Source organism: Protopterus annectens, chromosome 5.part0 (assembly GCF_019279795.1).
Source record: "Protopterus annectens isolate FY-2018-M chromosome 5.part0, PAN1.0, whole genome shotgun sequence".
Classification (NCBI taxonomy): Eukaryota; Metazoa; Chordata; order Ceratodontiformes; family Protopteridae; genus Protopterus; species Protopterus annectens.
Window position 1 is genome coordinate 24,688,769 of NC_056735.1, and position 26,094 is coordinate 24,714,862.

Here is a 26,094-nt window from a genome sequence, read left to right on the forward strand (position 1 = left end):
CAACTTGCCTGAAATAAATTAGCAAAAGCAGGGGCTCATACTGCTACCATTGCAACACCGGTGCTTTGCCTATTATAATTTGCAGAAATATAAAAAAGAATTATTCTTTAGTACTACATAAATCAAATTAATGGATGTGTGTTGTCATTTAGCTTAGAATGCAGAGTATGAATCCACCTGCATGGAGAATCATTTCTCCCATCTTTAAGTTATTTATTTTTTTTATCAAGTGGAATAATGAACCACTGACTTCTCTCATCAATATGGGACATTTTTTAATACAGTATTCATTCTTGGAAATTGTTGTTTGTTGGTATTGTTGCTTTTACACAAAATTAGATGCCTGTGTTTAGGGCTTTATTGGACAACATGAACATTATTCTCAGTAACATATACAGTGCTTTAAAGGTGCACAACTAACCCATTGCAGGTTGTGCATCACTTCATTGCATAAATGCAGTTTTATAATACTGCAGTACAAACACATGCAGTCCTTTCATCGATCAGATGTATAAACAATGTCAGTGATTAATAGAGTTACTCATTTATAATCACAGGTAAATAATTAGTATAGTCATATGAAATCACATCATGCAATACGAGCATCAAAACACTGCTGAGAGAGAGAGAGACGTACCTGTTTGAGTAGTGTTGGAAGATGATTTAACTGAAGAAACCAAGTAGACAGCAGCCGATTCAGTAACACTTCTGGAAAAATCTGTAGTTGAGTTGAGATTATTATAGAAATTTGCTATGTAGTATGTCAGTTACTGAAGAAGTACAGCTAATCAAAATTCAGAAAGGGCATGCATGTAAAATGATGACAAACATTTGAGATAGTGATTGTAAATAAAATTGACAGGCTAATGCTAGATATTCAGAGATTAGTCTAATGAGTCTGCATTGATAAATTGCAAACAGTATGAGAGTGAGCTATTAGTAATCATGTGCAAAGAATTATCAGCTTTGAAATAAGACAGGTTAACCCAGATGGCCCACTGTATTCTTCTGTTGCATAGCATTTGTGCTGTTTGAAGGAGCCTTTTCCTTCTACTGCCCCAGTCGATAAGGACTGAATTTTACTAGCAGTAGGTTCATTAAATACCTTATTTCAGCTAACGAAGATGTATAGAGTTATACTACAACTTGAACTATTTTCAGCTGCTAACACCAAAAGAACCACCCACCACAAAGTCCCCTATTATGACAAATTAACAAAGATGTGTGGCACCATAAATTTGACCATAAACATACTAGAGAAAAAAATAACATACACAAAAGCAAGTGGGTTTGTGATGTACTTTTTTCATGTTGAAGTAATATATAGCAAGAGACCAATTCTTCTGTTAAAACTGTTCATTTTTTCAGACCATTGATAATGATTTTTGATAATACATGTATAGTAAACTAATAACATGTGCAACATGTGTACAATACAAATATCATGTACTTGACCTCATTTTACATTATTGACATTATACATACACATTACAATAGTATTTAACCATATTCATACTTTAATAATTCAAGCAGTCAGTGGTTATTACTACCACTCCAGCACAGGTACACAAGCACACATGTCTACACACACACACAGACACACACACACACAGACACAGACACACACACACACACACACACACACACACACACACGCACACACACACACACACACACACACACACACACACACACACACACACACACACACACACACACACACACACACACACACACACACACACACATGTCAATGTGCACACACACACACACACATGCACGCATGCACACACACAGACACACACACACACAGACACATATATGCACGCACGCATGCATGCACTCACACACACACACACACACACACACACACACACACACACACACACACACACACACACACACACGTGCTCATACTCAAAATGATGTAGAACTTCCAGAATTAACTGGTTTGTTCTCCCATCAAACATTTTCTTTACTTTTAGTATGTTCCCTAATCACATTTAGGGCATAGTTATTACTAATAACAGTAAAGAGTTTATTTTTCATATAGAGCATCCTGTGACACCAATATTTAAAGCGCTTCCAAAAATCCACAAAAATGTTGTACCACCACCCATGAGACTGATAGTCTCAGGTAGGGGGTGGATAACAGAACATTTATCCATATGGGTGGAAACTAAACTGAAAATAGTGATGCAGTGTTACCCACGAATATTAAAAGACACAAGACACTTTTTGAGTATGTTATCGGAGGTTGTAAAAAACAAAACAATGACCAATGTATTAATGGTTACCTTTGATGTTAAGAACCTCTTTACTGTTATTAGTAATAACTATGGCCTAATTCCAGTTAATTCTGGACGTTCTATAATTCATACTTGAAAATAATGTATTTATGTGTAATGGAACATACTATAGGCAATAACAGGGTGTGGCTATGGGTACACCCTGTGCAAACTCATAAACCAACCTAGTGTTGGCGTATTGGGAAGAAATGAATGTATGTATTAATGATCAATGGTGGAGTGAATATCTACTGCATTATGTTCGATTTGTGGATGATGTTTATATTTTATGGCAACATAGTCAGGATGAACTGAAAAGGTTTGTTAAGCATTTCGAAACACCACTAATTTTGTACAGTTTACAGTAAAAAGCAATTTCAAATCTATAGATTTTTTTGGATGTAAGAATAACCAAAGATGTAGGGACTGGTATGTCAACCTCTCCATACAAGAAAAATTGTTGGAGCAATCACTATTTGGAATTTTCAAGTATGCACCCTAGATGTACTTTTAAGAACATAGTAGTGGGACAGGGTTTACGTACATCGAGATTATGCACAGCAGAAGCTAACTTTGAAAAAGAACTGGAGAGTTTACAGAACCATATGGTACAAAGGGGTTATACAAACAACTTGATGCAAGAGGGGTTAGAACTAGTGAAGAGAGATAGAAAGGGAAAGGCTAGACCATGGTTCAAATCCAATGAGACACAAAGCCATGAAAACAACACAATGATACAAAAATGTAATAAACATAGGCTTATGCTACAATATAGCAACAATATCAATGGGGTTTGTGAAATAACTAAACAAAACTGGATAGTCCTATTAAGTGAGGCTAGACTCAAAAATATAGTTGATAAAGAACCAAGCTTTGGTTTTAGATGCAACAGTAATTTGAAAGACATGTTGTGTAAAGATTCAGGAATGACAAATAAAATTAGGTTGACATCAGATAGAACAGCTACTTTTCCTTGCAGGCACTGTAAGACTTGCTTCATGATTAGTGATAAAAATAGCTTTGCTCACCCCATACATAAAAACTGGTGGTGCTGCGGTAGCGTTGTCACCTCACAGTAAGACGTTGTCCTGTTCAATGCTCAGTTAGAGCCTCTTCTGTGTGGAGACATGCGTGAATGGGCGTACCTTCGTTGAAGGTTGTGCATCAGGGCTGGCAACTCGGCACGTAAAAATCTATTGCCAATCATTAGCGGCCCGGAGTTCCGCTGTGGCGACCCCTAACTGGGAAAAGCCGAAAGACACAACAACCCCATAAATAAAAACAAATATATATTTAAACTATATGCATACTGCCACACAGAAAATGTGGTATATTTAGCAATGTGTCAATCATGCCCCAATTACTATATAGGGAAAACCAACTGTAAACTGAAAATTAGAATACAACATCACTTGTACACTATTAGACAGAAAAATGAACGTAATGCTCTGTATGTACATACTTCTCAGAGCCCAACACACACCTTTAAATTTATGGTTATACAGTTTACTCATATGGGTAAAAGGGGAGCATAGTGAATGCCACTGAGTGTAATGAACTACACTGGATTATAGAGCTAGCAGCAAATCATCCACCAGAGTTGAATACATGTATACCTTTAAGACCAGCCCTTAAGAAACGGAGGGCAGTGAGATCATTGGTGGTTGTGTTTTTAAATGTATTTAAATAGACTTCAAGAATGCTGTTTCACTGTCTGATGAAGGGTTATCCCGAAAGCGCTCACAGTTTTATTACCATTTTACCTGTTTTTATGGAATAAAAGTTAGCACAAAAGTTAGCACAACTTATTTGGACTCGACTGTTTTCTTGGATTTACACTGTTTTTTTTTTTGGCAAGCGAGTCTTTAAGGAGAGGAAGAGAGAATTTTTACATGTCTTCAAAAGACTGAAAGTTCAACCATAACTTTCCCTTCTATAATCCACTGGAAGAACAAGTCACACCAAGTCACAGATATACATGAAATTCATAAATATTCACACAGAGTTAATAAAACAAATGTAATTCCTCATATAATTCATTTTAGTTGAGTAAAATATGTTTATTTGATGACTCAATAATACATTTACTAACCATCTTGTAAAACACAGATATAATGAATGCAAAGCTTGAGAAAAAAAACTCAAATGGCAGATTTGACTTAAAGCTGATTGGAAGCCCGGACCATACCTCTCAACCTGGAAACATCAAAAATCTGGACAAGGCCCATGAAAAATAGGTACAAATCTGTACACTGATTAACATCTAATTTGCATGCATAATTACATAACCCCACACACTCCAATGGAATTGTGGGATACTAACTTTCAAACACAAACTGAAGAACAGTCCCCCTGCAGCCATTCCAATGTCCCGTTACTTGGCTACTTCGCCCTGTTTACCATAAACACGAATGTGTGCATACTGCTTTACTTCTACAATGATTGTTTGGATTTTATTTTTACATTTTACAGAACAACAATGCAATGAAAATAGACTTGGCACTAAAACATCTCTGTCCTTGAAACTCACATTCATTGAAACAGCATTGAAACCCATACCACATCCAAAGAAAATGCATCTGGCCAGTGGTGGATAAAGATTACATTTGGGCTATTTTCAGATCACTGGCCCCTTGCACACAAAACAAGAAACATGCATGCGTTCTTTTCTTTGATACACCTTCCTGACTTTATTAAGTTATATTCCTTGTATAATACAACACACTTGTTAGACAGAACACATTTTAAATTTATTGTTTGAACATTTTTCCAGTAGGCAATGAAAGAAAATGCATGAACCAATAATGACAAAACTGCCCAATTCAGAACATTTCCATCATAAAAGTCTACTTCCACACACACACACACTATAAATGGAATAACAGTAGTGTAAGCCATAGGCATCTTGCACAGCTTCTCACACTTATTTTCAATTTCATTTTTTTTGGGGGGGGGGGCAAAAAGTAAAAAAAAACAGGGACACATTTTAAACATTGCTTGTATAAATGTGGAAAGTTCCTAAAATAAAATGCTTTGTTACTACCATGCATTTCATTGGCAATTCTTGAACCCAGGAACCTATGCACTACAGTCAGAGCAACATACCACTATGCCAAATCAGCAGTTTCCTGAAAAATAGGAAGACTGAAACCTAATGGCTATCATTTATTGAATTCAGTTCTCACTTCTCACCATAGCTCTCAACCTCTTAGCACAAAAAAACCTGGACAAACAAAGCCAGTAATGGGAGAATACAAATTCAGTACTCACTTATCACTCATCATAGCTCTCAACCTCTTAGCACAAAAAACCTGGACAAATAAAGCCAATAATGGATGAATACAAATTCAGTACTCACTTATCACTCATCATAGCTCTCAACCTCTTAGCACAAAAAACCTGGATAAACAAAGCCAATAATGGGGGAATACAAATTATGTTCTCACTTCTCACCATAGCTCCCAAATCTTAGCACAAAAGATCTGGACAAAGCTCACAATACAGTTTGCTGTATTTCTCTGTTCAGTACAGTTTGGTGTGATAGTCATGCACTTTTAATATTAGTTTTACAATCTTTACAAAGGATAAATCACCAGCCTGGTATCTGGTCTGTAAAACTGTTCCTCAGGCATGTGGAATCTCCCACTTCCTGTTAAATGTGTGTAAACTTTCTTAATAATTTGTGTAGTAGCTCTGGAACTATAGCACTCACATAAAGTGGAAGGAAAATACCTAGCAGTTTCATATGTGAGGCAGCCTGAACTATTGACTATGTAAGTGAACAGTCAAGTTTAGTTTCATCTTCATGAAAAAAGTGTACCTGCAGTCACTGTATCTGTGGACTAAATAAGGAGCATCAGGGTGGAGTTTGTTGTCTAATAAAAGCTGCATCCCTGCTATGTAATAAGTCTTTAGCACCAAGGGTATATACTCTTACAGAAAATAAACCAGAGCTCTTATTCTCCTTATAAACTGGACCCTCCCTCTGCAAAACAAACAAGGAAATAAAAATTATCACGAGGTATAACCAATAGGAGGATGAAAACGTATTGCAAGATGGAAACGTATTGCAAGAGGAAGAGAATAAATAGTTCTTCTGATTTGGAGTGCTTCTGTCAGTCACTCACTCACACAAATATGCTTTTTTAACAGTGGGGTAGAAGCAGTCTTATATAGCTGCAGAACTGCATAGAGTAACATAATCAGCTTCTGTGATGTGGTATATCCTGTGACATTTTAGTCATCCTCAAAAAATGTATCACAGCTACATACAGATCCATGTGTGTTACTGAATTAACAGCTTTCTTTTGCATCTCTCAGCAGCAGTACATATTGGAGAGGGTCTATCAAACAGTTATTACTTTATATTTTAAGCTGTTGAATGGGGAGCTTCCATTGAGTCTACTACTCATGCACACAGTCACAGACTGTCTCACACACACACACACACACACACACACACACACACACACACACACACACACACACACACACACACACACACACAGTTCATTTCCTTACTAACATGTCTTGATTCCTTGTTCCCGAGTGCCAATAGAGTGCTGCCGATAATCCATCATGAGTTCTCAGTCTTGCTTCCTTGTTCCCCCGAGTGCTGTTCCAAACATAAATAATCCATTAGAGCAATCATAAGAGTTCTGCTCACATTTGCAGCCATAATACATTATAACTGCTCGCATTTGCAGCCAGGCTGGAAATGATGTTCGCATGATGTGTGCTCCTTGAGCTCAATTTCGACTGGCTGGTAGCCCTGATGGAGCTGACGTCATCGCACACATGATGATGTCAGCTCCAACAGTGCAAAAATCAAAAAAATTAAAAAAAAAAGAAAAAAAGAAAAAAATCGGAAATGAAGGGGTGTCACTCGGGAATCATTGCACCCCTTCATTTGGACCCCAAAATTCGGTAAAAGCCGAGCAATTCGGTATGTTTGGGAGGTATGGCCCGGTCTCATCCAGACATGCTCCATTAAGAGCATAATTGACTTAAAGAAAGTGGAACATAGTAACTTATAGCATAATACATAGCATATACATGCAATAAACATAAGTTTGTTATGTTATAGCTATGTATATGCTTGAATTTAATTTCCATTTTTTTCTTTTGTGAAAGATGCTTACTTGTTAATTTTATTTTTTTATTTGAAGTTTAAATTATTGTTTTGGTTATTACCTGTACTTCCATTGTAGCTATTTTATTTATATTTGAATATTTTATATCTGAGGATTAATTTAATGTCAAGTTGAATTGTTCATATTTTGATATGTCTGATCAATAGCTTGAAATACCATGCTAGTACATTCTAACTTAATGAGATCTGAGGAAGCCCCTCACTTTATTAATAGAAATAGGCAAATGTTTTTAAGTAATAATTGTGTAGTAAGCACAGGTTAAACACATCTATTTTCTTAACACAATCATATATACCTTCACCAATTTATATATAGATGTATGTGTGTAGGTGTCTAAATATATATATATATATATATATATATATATATATATATATATATATATATAAATGCATATTACTTATTTTTTAATTTTTTAGTTTGGCATGGCTCGGTCCTTATGTGTGGCCCATCTCTGACCCTTCTCCTCCCTTATATTTTCTGATTCTGGGAATAGTCATACACATACCTACCTATATTCACACTTAATAGGTTCATAGATTAGTACTAGGCTAACTGGCCTTGTAGGCCTTTTTAAGCCTAGCCAATTACCCCATGTGAGAATCAAACACTGCATCTTATGTCTGTAAGGTAAACACCTTAACCATTACACCAACCTCCCACTCCCTAAAATGCTGTGCTATCGCCATGCATTTCACTGCCAAGTCTTGAACCCTAGATCCTGTGCACTACAGTCAGAGCAACATACCACAATACCACTTGTTTTTATTGTTAGCTTGTCTTAATACTAGCCCTGAGGGTATTTGCTCTCCTGGCCCTTTGAGACTTCATTGGCACACACACAGTTGCTAAATCCTAATTGCACCTCTGCCCTTTGCAGACTTCTGTTTTTGAATTCAGTTATCCATCAGTCTCCTCCCCTCTCCCACAACATTTTCCAAAGAGTAGAGACTCACTGCCATCTGTTTTGTTATACAATGCAGGACCTGATGAGTGCATTGTTGTTTGATATTATACCTGCACACTGATCAACAAGCAGGTATATAAAGGCTTTGTACTTAGACAAGGAGTTAACAGCACCAGTCACAATAAAGATGCAAACTGTGAATGCACAACTGTTCCAATCACTGTCATTGAATGTGACCTGTTTAAGTGCTCCTAGAGTAAAGCATGCATTGTAATTTACATGGCTTGGCTATTTATACGGAAAATAGAAAAGTATATATTCTGGTGCTGCTCATTTTGTGGAGATGCAAAAAGTTCATCAGAGCAGGATCCATGGATGCCTTGTATGCCAGGCATAAATCACCTCTCAGTAGTCTATAGGAAACAGAATACAGAGATAGAGTTTTGAGGTGACCTGCATAGGACATTGTGTTTACATTCTGTATTCTTTTTGTGAGGAGCTCTGTGGTCATTCCAGTTGTTGCATATGCTTGGTCAGGTACATACAGAAAGAAGTGTTATACTCAGTGATGGGTCTGATGATGGCTGAGTGAAAAGGCATGATGACTTCCCTGGACCTAGATGCCATGACCTTACATATAAGTTGAGTGATATAGAATGATTTTCTTGCAACCTTATACAAATATATTCCGAAAGCAGGTTACTGTCTACTTGAGTCCCCAGATCTCTGACTGCTGTGTCTATTTTATCAGTGTGATAGCTCTCTTGAATAGCTAGCTTCCCAAAAATACTATTATGCATTTCTTGGCACTAACTAATTTATCTGTATTAGACCTTCCTGTAAGGTGTTAGTGTCTTGTGAGGAGAGGGGGTTGTATGATAGTTAGTAGCTTGTAATCATCAGCAAAGTTGGTAAGACAAAGGCCCTTACCACTGACCTTGACTTCCAAAAAAATGGATACCAAAAAGGAGGAGACCAAGCAGAGAGCCCTGGGGGATGCCACTGCTAACTGGCCTTTTTTGTAGAAGTGGTCTCTCCAATTCTAACTTCCTGGGTCCTGTCTGTGAGCCAGCTGACCATCCAGCAAATTACCAAGGGGTTAGTGCCTAATTGCATGAGATTGTTTACAATGCCTGAATGATTATTGTATCAAATGCCTTAGTTAGATCAAGGTAGGCAGTATGCTCCATGTTGCCCTCATCCATTGGCTTGCTGACCTTCTCAAAGAAGTCCACCAGATTCAGTAGGCATGACCTACCTTTGATGAAACCAAACTGGGTTGGGTCCAGTTGTCTGAAGGATTCCTATATCCAGAGTAAAAAACAACAGATGACTCAAAAATCACCAAAACATGAAGAAATTGTCCACTGATAAGGTGACCAGGAAGAAACAATTATTAAAACACTAAGGTTTTATTATTTTATTTTTTAAAACACTAAGGTTTTATTATTTTAGTTTTTTAAACACTAAGGCTTTATTATTTTATTTTTTAATCACTAAGGTTTTACTATTGAGCTCTTTCATCCCTAGGACTTCTTCAGAATAAAACCATACCAACATCTACTCACTTTTAAACAAAAATCAACCTACCAATTAATCAATTAAACAATTAGTATGACAATAAATAACTTAAAGTGACATTATATAAACAAGTTACAAAAAACATTTAATACCTATAGTGTTATTGAGTCTGGGATATTTGTCAGATTGCATTATAAACTGCCACAATGTCTCCCCTTTTTAACAACTGTTTTTTTATAGTTATCACCCCTAAAATGTTCAGACAAATGTTTGTGAGCAGAAAAATAAATTGTTTTGAAGGAAACATAAACTAAAGAATGTCAGTAAAGTGCATTATTTTTATCCTTAGATCTAATCACATATAAATGGTCTTTGACCCTTCTTTGCACCTTCCTGGTGGTCATCACAATTTAGAAAGCCTCACACTCTGAGCAAATAGTAATGTATACCAAACCTGTGGAGTTGCAGTCATAATTGGTATTAATGCCAATACTTCTATCCATGTGAGAAAGCATGATGGATGGTCCTTCCCAGATGTAACTACAAACACTGCAAAACCCACATTTAAACATTCCATGTTTTTTCATAGTAATTGCTCAAGGCTGCCTAGTGTTTTCATTTTTCAAATAATGCTTGACTGACTTAGACTTTTTACATACAATATTAGGAGAAACACCCACTGCCTTAAAAACAACAAGATTGCAATGAAACACTTTCCAGTTCCGTTTGATGATGTCCTTAATGCCCCCATCATCCACTGCCATCTTCAGACAATCATATAAATAATAATACCCTAAGTAACAACTCAGTAGTGAGAGACTTGGGAATGCAAGATGGCTGTAGCCTAAGCTTTGACCACCATGTGTCTACTGTGGCAAGGAAGGCAGTCTACATTACATGCCTCATTAACAAAGGCATTGCATCAAGAGTGAAAGAGGGCATAACTCCTGTGTACTCTACCTTCATCAGGCCAATAATTGAGCATAATGCCCCTTTTGATATATACCTTACCAGGTACTTGCAGCAACTTGAGAGACCTCAGAGATTTCTAATCAAGACAATTCAGGTTCTCCAGCACATGTCATACACTGGCAGACTGAAGCTACTGTCACTGTACTCAGTTGCCTACAGACTACTTAGAGGAGACTTGTTCCTGACCTACAGAGCAATCTGGGATCCAAACCTAATGGAAATGCTGCACATGTAAGTCAAATGGGACAAGGCTCACCTGCTCCAGGACCTTAACCTGGCCTGTGACATACATAGGACCTGTTGGAGAGACAACTATATCTCTCAGAGGCTGCCACACCTCTGGAATAGGCTTACAATTCACATCAAACAAAGTCCCTTTGTATCCCTGTTTAAGTGTAGCCTGGATGACTGGATGGGAAACCATAAATTCTTTCTGGGGATTTTACCTATGACCCTCCTAGATATGGGCATTGGTTACTAAGAGCTTGAGTTTAGGCATGATCCTCATATTGGGTTTCTCTAGTACTATACTTGGTACACACAACTAGGCTTATAAAGACCTTTGAGTTAATAGCCTAGTAACCACCTATGGATCTAATGTTTTATCTTTCTTATTATTAACAGTTGTTTTCTGGCATACACCCCTACTAAAATCAGAGGGAAAACTTCTGGTCTCTGCTGTTTGATTTCATCAGTGGTGTATTCTAACAGGTTTAATTAATATCCTCTAACACTAAAAATGCCAGTAATTTCCCTTAAAGCCTCTAGAAAGATATCCTGATCAGTGGTAGGCTGAGAAGCCCAAATAATCTGGCCCCTGGGAATGTTTTTCTTCATATAAACAGGGTGTGCACTTAAATAGTGCAAGAATTGAGAAAACGTGATGTCCCGTAAAGTTTACTGGAAAATTTCTTTGACTCCTCATCCCAACTGATTGTGACATCCAAAAAAGGTATACTCACACCTAAACCACCTGAAGTGAAGGTTAAAAACTGTACACTGTTGTTGACATCCTGAATAAACTGCTTAATTTCATCAGTAGATGCATCAGTGATGAAAAACAAGTTATCCACAAATCTTTTGTACATTTTAATATGTGCTATAAAAATGGAATCAGTTTAAGTATTTGGGTTTCCCACCACTCCATAATAATGTTAGTGAAATAGGGTGCCATAGTAGTTCCCATGTCCACCCCATTCTTTTGTTGGTAATAACTGCCAATAAAAGTGAAGAAATTATTCTCCAACATTACTTCCATCAGTTCACAAATGGTACTGATGGCACCCGCTGTAAAATTAGTAAACCTGGACAAAAACAGTCTTAAATATTCCAAACGTTCAGTGATGGGGATGCAATTATAAAGAGACTTAACATCTAATGTAAAAAACATAATATTAGTAGCTTTGGTAGAAAAGTGTCTTAAGCCACAAAATACCAAAAATCTTTAATATTGCTGTCTAGCTTTTGTGCAAGGGGATTTAAAAAATAATCCAAAAACAACAAAATATATTATGTAGTACTCCTTCCTGCAGAGACTATAGATCTAAAAGGCAAAGTGAAAACCTGACTGTGAAGTTAGGGAGTACCAAACATAACTGCTGTCCTATGATTGACCATTGTTAATTATTTTCATGATAATTCATTCCATGGCTTTGCATACAAGACTAATCAGGCTAATGGGTCTCTATTTCTCAGGCACCATTGATGGTCCACCCTTGTGTAGATGGATGACTGTTGTAGTCTTCTTTTTTTGTGGCATGAAGCACTGTGGAAGCTATGGTAGAAGAATGTCACCAGTGGCCTTGACAGGTCATATCTCAGGGTATTTAAGAGGCTTCCTAGGATATTCTTGGAGCCACTGAAGCTGTATTCTTGGCTTTAGAGAGCATATCTAAAACCTGCTCCCTACTGATAGTTGCAGGGGTTATGTTAGATGGTATATGCTGAGAGGCAGCTGGGAGTGTGGGGGGTTAAAACTGGAGTTGAATTTGTCAGCCAGAAGATTTGGTAGATATTTCTGGTTCTATGAACGTGCCTGCATTCATCAACAGTTCAGCAAAATGTTGTGTGCCGCCCTTGATGCTGCAGACATAACTAATGAAGGCCTTATGTTTGTCCTTGGCAAAGGATGGTCTTTACCTCCAGTTTACTTTACTAGGCTTAGTTAGTCCTCTTGTTTGTCTGTTCAGTTTGATGAGAGAGTTTTGATCTTTTTTGGTTTTACACTTCCTAATTTCAGCCATGACTTTTTTTTTTCTTTTGTAGTACAACCTGTTTAAGTTTGGATTCCACCAGGGTGGCTTGTTTTTTTCTTTTGAGCTAGCTTTGGGCTTATTTCTTTAAGGCATGGCAGCCTGTGTGCAGTCACTGACATGGCTGAACAGAGCTTCTGTGAAAAATTTTGCGTAAGCTACTGTGTTATCTGGGTTTTGAGGGTCTTGAAATTTTCAGAAGTCATCACTTAAAAAAGCTAGTTTGTCTTGGAGTAATTTCTGTTACAGAGTTTACCTGGGTTACAGAACATATTCTTATTTCAAAGGAGACTGCTTTGTGGTACATGGAGTGTACAGTGGCCATGTCTGTGGCTCCCCCTCAGCAGCGCTCCTTGCATAGAAATGAAGGCACGCTACTGAGGGAGAGTCATGTAACATGGTTACTGAATCAATGTAGGGGTGTGTTACAGTGTCCAGAGATGAGTAACACACCCCCCTGCACTGTCCAAGTGCCAGATGACACTGAAATATAAAAGTCAATTTTGTTTTTGTGTAGCAATGGACACTTGTCAGACATCTAAAAATAGAAACTGGATACATTTAATTTTATTTTAAAAGGTCATGTTTAAGCATAGCTGAGCAGCTTTGTGTGGCGCAGTGCTCAGCAATGCTTAAACGTGACTGAGAGCTATATATAAATGTATAGCTACAGTCATCATATCCACGGTAGCTGAATGGTTAGAGTCACAGCCTTGTGTGCAGTAAGTGCACAGTTCGAATACAAGGACAGGCCATTCAGCTTTTACATCCAATAGCAATTTATAAAAACAATTTATTTTTTAATCATGTATATAATGACATTTATTAACCAGGTTAGTCCAACTGGTCCAGAATCCCATTTTCAGTGGAGACCTGAGCAGAAAAGCTCCAGTTACACACAAGTATCCAACACATTACAGTCACACTCCAAGATAACATAATTAAAATACATAAGGTTAGGAGATATAAAGTAAAATACATAGACATAATAATAAAGTATCATTAATGAACAATTAATTTCAATATATTTTTTCTATTTTTAAAAAAAAATCTGGTTTGCCTGTAGCTAAGCTCTGCTAAGCACTGCTAAGCCAAACCAAGCAATGATTAAACAGGACCTGTTTTAGCAGTAATTAGCAATGCAAATCTCTGCTTAGCTGATTTGGGTACTGCTAAGCATTTGCCAGTTTAAGAACTGCTTAGCTAAGCTTAGTGGGTTTGCTCAGTGCTAAGCTTTGCTTAGCATTTTTAAAAAAGGTCCAATGGTGGCAAAGGGTGGGAAAACAGCCTTATTTAAGCTGAACAGACAGGAATATAGCATAACCTGTTGGAGTTTGACCCATGCAGGAGCTATGGTAGGTGTTGGAGAGGGTGCACGCTTCTGGGCATAGTGGTGGAACATTTTGGAGTCCAGGGTCATGGTTGGGCTCCTTGTGAAAGACCATGATAACCAGCTGCTGCAGAGCCAGTACCAGGGGTTGATATATAAATTGGAGGCCTGGGGCTGGCTGGCACGCAAGCTCACCAGTTAAACTGGTATCCCCCACACAAGTGAGCAGGTGCATCATCATTATGATGACCTAAAGCATAGGAAGGGAGATTTCTTAGCCCAGTGGAAACAAGACAGTCGGGACGACAATGCCCAGAAGCTTGTTAGTAGTGTCAGCATTGTTTTACCAAATTCTAGTATGAATATCTGATAGACAGGTATGCATAATGGTGTGTTTATCTCCCCACAGCTGCAGAGGAGAGAGCTCACAACCTGGATGGCCAGGTTTCACCGAGAGTGTGGTGAATACAGATATATCCTGCAATATATAGTAGTATAATTAAGAAAGAGCACAGTAGTAACTGCCAGTAGGCAATGAATGTGCTCATAGACCTGGACTGATGTAAGTGAGTAATGCCAGGAACAGTTCAATATAGATGAAAGCTTGAAACCTGATAATGTTAAGGAAAGCAAGTTACTACTGCATTAATAATGTTCATGAATAACAAGTGTATATTGTATTAATAATAATGTACTGGTAATAAAATACAACTGGAGTCATAATGTGAAGGGAATAAATCATCTGTATTCATAATTTTCAGGAAATAAAGTACAATTGTAGTCAGAATTGTTAAGAAAATAAAGTAAGTAATCCATACATCATGGAATAACAGCTGTCTTTTAATGCCTGCATTATGTGAAGTGGTCAGCAATAAAATGACTGTTAACTGTTTCATGTCACCCTCAATAAAGCTGTGTTGTACCAAATGTTGAGTGTATTTTGGGCTGTTGGTCAATACATTTAGTATTACAAGTGCTGTGAAGTAAACATGGGTATTATACCATGAAGTGACTAAAGGTTGGCAGATAAAGAACTGTTTTGCTGAAGTGTAGATGTGGAGCTGTACTACAATATATATTGCATTATGATATGTGTTCTGCACTAAGATTTGAACCTAGAACATTAATGTCTAAGGTATTATAGTGCGTTTCCCTCAGGATTGTCTTGTGTTAACATTTGCATTTCAGCTATATGCATTCCTGAACATGGTTATGCTAATGCAGGCAAGCATGAAACTGTAATAGCTGTAGGCTGCAAATATACCATCTGCAGCTGTATATGGGTCAGGTAGGCAACCCAGTATGGTCTATACACATCACACATATTCCCATCCACTAGGGGTTAAATGTGTACACCTGCATTCCAAGTAGTAATACACAGTTCACCTACCATCTCTGTCATGCATAAATCCCATGCATGTGTGTTCAAGTGTCACTGCAGTCTTGTGTAACACTCTACCTACATTACCAGGTCAGAATTTGTAACAAGGTGAGCTCTAGGCACATATCAGTCAATCAACACACAGCAGTGGCTCAGTAGCTCAGTTTGATAACTGATATGTATGTTGTTCATTTTTCCACACAAAGACCGGGGTTCAAATCCAGGGACAAGTGCTACTATATATTTATAAAAAGAAACAAGTACTACTGAATATGTATATAAAAAGTTATGTATTTTTAACAGATGTTCTCACCACAGAAATTACAGGTAAATAAATTGTCTGTAGTAGCTGTTCCAATGGTATACTAATTTATGTGTCCAGATGTACTAGTGTGTAAACAGCATTGCTCAACAAGGTGATACAACTTCATTAAATTAAATATCCAGAAGTATACTAGTATTCCAAGTTAATAAGACAAATAAAACTGTTTATTGTTGTTACGGCTGTATGCCTGGTGTGTCTGTGAATGTCTCCTGATAATCTAACTCCATGGCTGCCAAGGATGGCAGGATATGTATAAACTCTCTGTGCTATGCATGATACGTGTCTCTCAAGTGTCAGCTGTTCATGAATAGTGATCACTGTTGCCAAAAACCATGGGACACAGATTTAACATCCAGTCGAATATGTCAGTAGCACATTCATACAACATCAGTGCACAGTACACCTTGGTATTCATATATGTTCCCCTGACATGTAATAGTGCCCTGTAGTTGTGTACCTGTAGGTGTTACAGCTTGGCCCATACTGTCCCATGTGGATAGCTTGAGAGGTATGTATGTGCTACAGAAGATATCGAGCACTTGTAGACATAAAAGTAAGGGCAGACCTATAGAGTATAGAACAGTACTGTTGCAATAAATATAGCCTATACTGTTGTTAATGGAATGTCTCTCTCTCCCCCCACCCATTAGCTGCATCACAAATATTATTATTTTTATACTACTGGTATGGTTTCCATTTCACATATCCAATAAGAGTCGATCCCCACGGAGTGACCTCTCTCTGCACCACAAACAGTCCAGATAAATAGAAATGCAACACAAAAAGGTGCAAGAGCAAAACAAGGCAGGAAAGCATAAACAACATCCAAAAATGACGTAATCCAAAACAGGATAGATGTCCTCAAAAAGCAGCAGCACAGCAGTAAAAAAACAGGTTTATTCAGGGACAATGAACAACGTGGTAAGTGCTTTCACCTAAAAAGGCTTCCTCAGACCATACAAATCCACATAAAAGCTGATCTTATAAATAAAAAAGGAGTGAAAATCATTAAAAACCTTAAAGGCATAACACACACACACACACACATATGTGTGTATATATATATATATATATATATATATATATATATATATATATATATTTGTCCATCCTATCCATGGCACTAGTCACAAGGTTGGGGTATTTGTTGGTTGCATGTCCACACGTGGTCTACCTTGCCTCTTGTTCGATCTGCAATGCATTTTATGTTGGTAAGATGGACAGGAGGCTGAGGGAAAGAATAAGGGAGCATATATATTAGATCAGGATTCGATCTGTTTTGAATGCCCTTTCTAAGCATGTTTTGGCCACTAATGACACACACACATTCAGTTTTGAAGTCTTAGATGTTGTATCGAGTAGCTTCAGGGGTGGGGATTTGAATATTAAGACCGAGACCTCGGAGTCTAAATGGATTATCAGACTTTAAGCGGACATATACCCAGCGTTTAATGAGAAATTACTGCTTAAGCCTTTTCTGAAGTCTAGGAGGTTGAGGTAGGCATACCCCTTTTGGGGTATGTTGTTTTCTTTGGATATAGGTTTAGTTTTCATGATCCTACCTCCTGATTTTGGTACTTGATCAGCATGAAATATTATATATTTTTATGTATTTTTATGTAAATGTGCTTTTGATATATATGTTATGCCTTTAAAGTTTTTAATGATTTTCACGCCTTTTTTATTTATAAGATCAGCTGTTATGTGGATTAGTATGGTCTGAGGAAGCCTTTTTAGGTGAAAGCGCTTACCACGTTGTTCATTGTCCCTGAATAAACCTGTTTTTTTACTACTGTGCAGCTGCTTTTTGAGGACATCTATCCTGTTATGGATTACATCATTTTTTGGATGTTGTTTATGCTTTCCTGCCTTGTTTCCATCTTGCACCTTTTTGTGTTGCATTTCTATCCATTTCACATATGTTTTTCTCAAAACCCTATGTTTTATTATTGTTATATATTACAATGCTTGTATACTAATATACCTTGTTGAAATACCAATGTTGTTGGCCTTTTATTATAACTGTTATTGCCATGCTGTTACAACACTGACTGTTATCCCATTCACGGCCGGCCTTAGGCATAGGCTTAATCCAGGCGGAGGAAGAGCGGTAGCCGTAAAGGCCGCTTTTTGTATTTTTTTTTTTTTTTTTTTTTTTTTTCTCTTTTTTCTTTTTTCTCTTTCTTGTTGCCTGAGTGAACTCGGCACTGCAAGGGTTGGTGAGCGGGGCCACTAATACAGCATCGCGGGTTTTAGCTTTTTCCTTTAAGGGAATCAAGGCCATACACGCCAACGCCTAAGTAAATTCATTTTATTTTGTAAAATACTAAATGTTATAGTTACTTTAGTTTGTAGGAGCTGGTTTTTGTGTGCTTGTTTGGCCGCTCGTTTGGAAAAAAGGTAAGTGTGTGCAATTTAAACTGTTCAGTTCTGTATGCATGAGAAAGTGTGTGTATATATATATGTATGTATATGGAATTTAAGTTAGCCATTTTGTTTGTATGAGATAAAGTACATGTGTGTGTTACTGTATGTAAGAGGGACAGTGTGTGTGTTGTATGAAAGAGTAGAGGTGTGTGGAATATGAACTAGTTAGTTGTATGAAAAAGTAAAGTATGTGTGCTATGCTGAGACATGTTTTGTTGATACCTGGATGGTTGGAAATAGTGGCTGAAATACACAGAAGGTGACAAACAGTGAACAGTGCACTCAGTGCTAAACGCGCATTTTGCCTGGAAACTATAAACTGCTGACCAGTCGAATATCCTTATCTCCGTATGGGGGCGCGGCGATTTTTTAAACCCCCCTGGGGACCCTTATTTGCATTGAGTGCAACAACATGCAGTGGATGGAAGGCGAGACTTGATCACAGCAGGGATGGTTTAACTAATATTTTCAATTTAAACATTCCATTTATTACATAAATAAATATATTTGTTCTTTGAGTTACTGAAAGATGTCTAAACTGAATTTTGCATTGTTTATCCTGAAATTAAATAACTACAAAAAGATTGTGATTAAAGGCACTAAGCAACCAGCTCTAGCCCAAGCCAAAACGTGTTTTCTCCTTTTTTTTTTTTTGCAAAAAAGAAAAGAAATAAATACACGACTACTGAAGTGAAGTGAAGATTTTTTTCTATTTTAAAAAAAAAATTTAAATGTTGTTTCCTGTTCCTGTTTCCTCTTCTGACCCATCTCACTCTGCACCAGCTCTTTGTAATGAAAACACATCAGACCTGAAGTAAGAAATTCATCGCTAATTAAACAAATGTTTAAATTCGCACTTCTCTCAACACTACATGCATCCAACATTCCTTTATTTACAAGATGCTAACAAACGTTAATGTTTGTGTTTTAACAGACCGTCTTTTAGTATCTGATCATAGTTTTATGTTCGAAAGATGTTTTTTTAAACAAACAAATCAGATAGCATTGTTGTGCTGCAATACTTGTAAAATATGAATGATAGTGGCTGCTCTTTTCTGCATGGTGCAATTCAAAGAACATATGTATTCACAGGTTGATATTCAAGAAATTGTCAGTATGATTTTTTGTTGTCTTCTGTAGAAAAGAGTATGCATTCTTAAATGGCAAACAGCTAAATGGTGTTTTTATTGAAATAGCTGGTAAGTCTGAAACTAGAACTTACCATAATAAGACCTGTTCTTAGTGAAAGTTATAAATTGTCAAAGTAGACAAGTAATTGGGGAATTTGGAGCATGAATGTAAAGTATCAGAAATATAAAGGATAAGATACTTAATAGTTTGTAAGACTTTAAGTACCCCCACAGGTCTGCCAAGATCTAGGGAAAGACGCGTGTCATTTACCTGAACACACCTACCATTGTTTTATACATGTGCGATAGGGTAGAAGTTGTATAATTAAAATACACATGCTTGTTGTTTCCTTGGGGGGGGGATGCTTTGAGAGGTATGGATGCATGGTATGTCATGCCCCTAGGTTTGATTATTTGCTGCATTTTTTAGGGGTGCCCTCCTTATAAGATGATAGTAACTATGAAGTGTTGTTGCAATATTACCAGCTTACCACTTTGTTCGCCAATGTAATGTAGGCAATTGATTCTTCCAGGGCAGTAGGCACTGAATTTGTCGATGAAACATTGATATGTAAAGTTGTTTGCCAGTAGCAACCTCTTCGTTAGTTATAGATTTCTTTAATGTGGAATTATTGTGCTGATTTTACTTTTGCAGAGACTGTGTGTATTGAGGTGATATTGGATTGTAATGACAGAAGTTCGACTTTTATGTTGAAATTTTATGAAATAGGTCGTTTTGTCATTAATATATCTTGTTTCATTGTTTATTAAAAGAATGTTTAAAACTACAAATTTAAAACACATTCTGACAAGTGGTGCTGTATTATACAAAGAATATAATCAGGAAGGTGAATCAAAGAACAAATGCATATATGTAAGGCCCCCTAAAAGTATGCAAAGGAGCCTGTGGTTTAAAATAGTCCAAAGGTAAACTTAATCCTCCAGTGGCAAGATGCTGGGTGCGCTTTCATGCTGTTTCAATGAATGTGGGTTTCAAGGGCATAGAGATTTAAGCATGTGTAAATTATGCTATTTTATTTCAATACCTGCAATATGCACACTGATAGGTTTGAGCAGTGTTTAATGGAACACTGGAATGGTTAGGGTAGGGGGTTGCTGCAGAGGGTCTCTTGTTGTGTGGCAGTGATCCATTACGTAGGCCCTATTTGACCATTATCTAGCTCTGGTATTTAAAAATAGAATACGTGTCAGGGGTTTAACTTCATTTAGCCGAGCCCATTAGCCAGTTTGTGTAACAGCTTTCTTCTATGCATTTAAATAATTCTGAAACTGCTCTCTGCTTTATGTAAGTGAAACTGATCCAGTTCTGTTTTATGCACCTGGAATTGCTCCTCTGTTTTATGCATCTGAAACTGGTGTGTGTGTGTGTGTGTGTGTGTATATTTATTATATATATATATATATATATATATATATATATATATATATATATATATATATATATATATATATATAGTAGCAAGTTTAGCTGTTTTATATTTGTCTATAGTGTGATATTCCCTGCTGTTAAGATAGCTTTTTATTTAGTGTTGTGTGATAACTTCAGAATTGTAGTCGATGTTTGCCATTTCCTACTCCCTGTGTGGCTTAACTGGGCACTTATATTATGCAAGAATAGCCATGTGGTGATCTTGGTTCTATTTTAAGAATAGGGTGGCTGGCTCCCTGGTTTTTAGATTGTAGGTGAATACAGAGTTTGAGTCCACATATATACTTTTGGGTTGCAAAGGAACTGAAATTGAATTGTGTATTAACATTATTAAGAACTGCCCTTCCAGTGGCACGAAGTTGAAAGGTAACCTTATGTCAAATTGTACGGTTGACAACTATGGAGGGTTTTTGTCTCTTATTCTTAGGAAAGCAATTTCCATGGACTGCATTTCTGCTGAAATACCACTTTATTGTTTAATGAAGTCGTGTTCCAACCTAACCAGATATGCTGATAGGTTTGGTAGAGGTGATGGACAGCTATTGGCATATGTAAAAGGTGAACATACATGTCCAAACTCTAAAACTGTTGTGCTCAACCATTAGTAAAACTCTTTGCTGTCCCTTATTCTGTCTGACAGAGCAGACTGCTGTCAAACTCATTTATTGTAAACTACATTTATGCTGTATATTTGATTAAGGTAGTGATGTGCTGGTGTACTGTGGCTGGTGTGCAAAGCATGCCTCCTTTGTTATACTATGACAAAGCATTCACTGATTTTCATGCATTTAAAAAATTGAAAGAAATGACTGGAGTGGCTTTTGTGGGAGTAACCTACAAATGGGCGTGGCTCAAGTAGGGGCATTACTTGAGAATGGTGTGGGTGGGGCTTAAGGGGCACCACAGCACTACTTCGCCTAGGGCGCCATTTCAGCTAAGGCCGGCCCTGACCTACCCCACCTCATCTGGCTGTGCACTAGGTCCCAGCATGTCAGGGACCCAAACTGGAGCTGCCCCCTCCACTGGTCCTGCACCACCCATGAGTTCAGCTGCCTCAGGGATGGGGCCCACCCCCCCGGGTGCAGGTACGGAGAGGTGTGGTCACCTGGCAACAGCTTCCAAGGATGGTGTGCAGGGTTTTTCAAGCATGATTTGGATGATCGACTGTACCAGATTGATGGCAGACTGCTGCACCTGGAGGGGCAGGCTGGTGCTGGCATCCAGCTCACACCACAGCCACCTTTGAGGCCATGAAAGAGTAGTGGTGACTGCCCATGGGTGGGGAGCTCAGTCCCACTGCTGCAGTCTGGGGGCACTTGGTTCTCTTATTCCATAACACCCTCCCCTTTCAATGTGTATACTCCCTCATGTGTCATAAACCACCCCTGTTTGCTGTCTTGTCTATCTCATTAGTCTGCCTCTCCTACCCAACTTACCTCCCGACACATACCTATATCACTTCCCCAATATTCCACTCTCACCTTAAAAAAATGGGCATTTCTCCCACAAAAAAAATATTGCCACATACAAAGCTCTCCATTTCACCCCCATGTATATTGCACAGAATCAATCATTACATCAATTAATCAACACAGCTATGCCACTCACACCCCTCTCTTTGGGATGTGAGGCTCCAAATTCCAAATTCTCTACAACCTGCACAGCTGTTGCTGTACAAGAAATGGAGAGCTATGATCCTTTCCTACACCCATCCTGCACATCCCTACCTGCTTTTCGGCATGTTTTTCCCCCTCTTATCCCCATTTTACTACTTTTCATTTATTTTTTTTAAAAACAGCACGGGTTTAAACAGAACTAAGTGGCGTGCCACTCAAACCCACACAAGCCCGCTTAAAACTGCTTACAACTGTTTTAATCACCTTATCTGTGTCCGACACTTATGCACATCAATAAATTAATCATCCCTACCAAGTCTCAAACCCAGGACCATGAACTATAGAATAGTTCATTAGACCACTAGGCAGCTCAGCTCTGAAGACTAGCTGGTGTTTCTATAAATATATCATGAATTCCATTGATGCACATTAGCAAAAACATTCACCCTGCCAAGTCTTGGATCTAGGTCTCTGTTAACTACAATATAGGATATTAGCCTGTTAGGCCACTCAACTTTGAAGAATGACAGGTGTTTCTATAAACATATCATGAATTTCACTGATGCACATTAGCAAAGCTATTCACCCCTGTCAGGTCTTGTACACAGGACCCTGTCAACTATAGCATAGTGCATTAGCCCTCTAGACCACTTAACTGTGAAGATTAACTGCTGTTTCTATAAACATATTCTTATTGCCAGGGACACACTGCTTCTACATATAATGGGATAAATTACAGCATACCTGGGCCTGTGATGCAGACACCAAACCAGTACACAGCCAAATACATGTTGATGGATGTATGTGAGGCCTACGATATCAGGTAGAGCTGACAAGTGCACAGACTATTGCAGAATGTCCACAGTTGTTCCACCTGCTTATGGCATGGTTGTAATAAAACCTATTCCATGTGCCAAAGTACTGACAAGTCAGTGCAGATTGAGGTTACAAACTCATGGCAGACAGTTCAGTGTCACACTTCATACCCATCCAAACACACATGTTCATGAGAATCCTGTGTAACACACTATGCATGCACATATGTCTTGCAACTACACCTGCCATAATAATTACTCAGTACCTCTATCTGTTCTATTCCTAGCATGTGTGGCAATTGGACACCCACAGTCCTGGCCTACAGTCCAGTCTGTTGCATGTCAAGTACATGCTTGTCAATACATCGTACAAATAACTGAGCCCTACAATGTTCAGCAGAAAAGGTAGCTGCTACCACAGTCAATACCACCCACATTAATATGTCAAAGGCCTGTAGGGTGGGACACATGCCACAAATATGAAAAGGTATCCTAAATGTCACCTACCACTCTCTGGATGGCACTATTACTTAACATATGTAAAAGGGGCACATGCCTCATCTGGACTTTATGGGCACCCCCAGCCTGGCTATGCTGTGACAACAGAACTGACATTGATCCCTCACTGACATATACTGCTTGCTGTCCCCAATGTGTTCATAATCCCCAGTATGACTCCTGGCTAGAATGCAGCAACTGCAGCCTGCAAGACATGTAGCAGTATGCTCAGCTACCAGCTACAGGGCTACTATACCTCCCAAACACCTAGAACAGGGCATCCACAAAACACCAATTTAAAAAGGGGGGGAATGGTCAAGTGACAGGGACATGTGTCATAGTCTTCCCCACAAAACTACACAGCTGATAGACCAGTGGGTACAGCAGCAACATGCACATTCAGATAAAAATGACTTTTGGCACTCACATCTGTTTGTCTCCTTACTGACCCCAACACACATTGTTAAAAAGTAAACTGCCACAGAATCAGAAAGTATGTTAACAATGGTCAAACATAGCAGGCAAAACTGTGGACATAACACATCAACCAAACAGTGGACAGCATTTCTACCTACTCTCTGTGATGCTGTAGTCCCCACACCTCAATAATGTCCTCCTCACAGGCCTGGAAATAGGTCATGAACTACATGAAGGCCTTAATTATAGCACTGTGTTGCCATGCCATTTGCTAATGAAAATGCAACCCAGCTGTTCTGGATTCTATTAGCAACTGTGAGTCATGAGCATTACCTACAAAAGGCAAGCTGCCACCTATGGTAAATAGGTCTATGACTTTCTTCATGAAGACAGACTCTGCTATCCAAGGAATATACCACTGAATTTCTGCACACAAAGGAGTACAATACTATACCAGGTATGTAATAGAATTCCCCATGCATTGGAATACAGATGGGGGGATGCAGCCATGGGAAATAGGGATTACAACACTAGGGTCTGTAGAACATAACTTGGAATGACGTGTTGCTGTTAGCTGTTCAGCACCTACAGCCTTCCCTTTTATCTCTGTCTGCTGTAACATAGATCACAGCTCTGACTCCTGAGTCCACTCAGCAATGGTGAGCTCATGTATGAATGCTACTGGATTGTGTATTACACAATAGTGACAGTAAGTACTGGTGGATACAACTGGCATATCACATGATGTACTGTCAGTCAGCTCCCCTCAGTCTGTGAATGTCACACAGGCATAGTTCAAACATTGTCCAGGTGTCCCTGACTATTCCTGACATACTCCAGCTAGGTCACTGTGTACTCCATACATGTATCTCATTGCCTGAGAGCTATGGCTAGCATACCTGTTGACCCTCTGCAGCAGGACAGCAGGTAATAACCAGTAGTAGTGGGGCGATACTGGCTCTGCCTTAGCAGCAGAGTGTACATATTGAGCATACAATGTAAGGGAACGAATGTAGTACCATAATGTACCATAACTGTTTTCTGAGGGGTATGGCGTGTGACAGCTAGATTCCCCAAAGTCTGTGAGCAACCATTATATTGTCCAACTGTTTTCCAGACATCCAAATTTGTCTGGCTGAGGGTCCTCATATATATCAGAGACATGTACACAGTTTGCATACATCTGTGTACTGCGGATGTTGGACACCTACAAGGAGGATAACCTATGCGCATTTGCAGTGCTATCTGTAATTGTGCAGCACAGATGCTGCTGGAATGTCCCCATATACTTGTAGCAACACTCACCTATTTGTCGGATCGTGGCTTCTTGACATGGTACTGGGATGTCGTCCATAGGGGCCACAACACAGTAGATGGCAGTGATGAGTGTGGACACATAACAACAAAACCTGTGACAGCACATGGGCCAGAATTGGTATACCTAGGATCATACAAGGTTACTAGGCCACTGGCCCTGAGGCCCTTTTAAGCCTAACCCAGAGATTAGCCCATGTGTATGCAAGTCAGCACCCAATACCTCAGTCCAACAGGGGCACAGGTGGGATCCCAAGTGTGTATATGTCTTGTTAACCACCCAGTTATCCAGGTCTCT

General features: G+C 38.5%; 1 protein-coding gene across 1 annotated transcript in view; it reads right to left on the reverse strand.

Moving 5' to 3' along the window:
* Positions 1–26,094, reverse strand: part of LOC122802008 — a 259,654-nt gene that overhangs the window by 98,649 nt on the left and 134,911 nt on the right. The window contains exon 3 of the mRNA XM_044071755.1: positions 638–718. Within this exon, the coding sequence (XP_043927690.1) occupies positions 638–718 (81 nt within the window). The remainder of the gene's footprint in view (positions 1–637; positions 719–26,094) is intronic.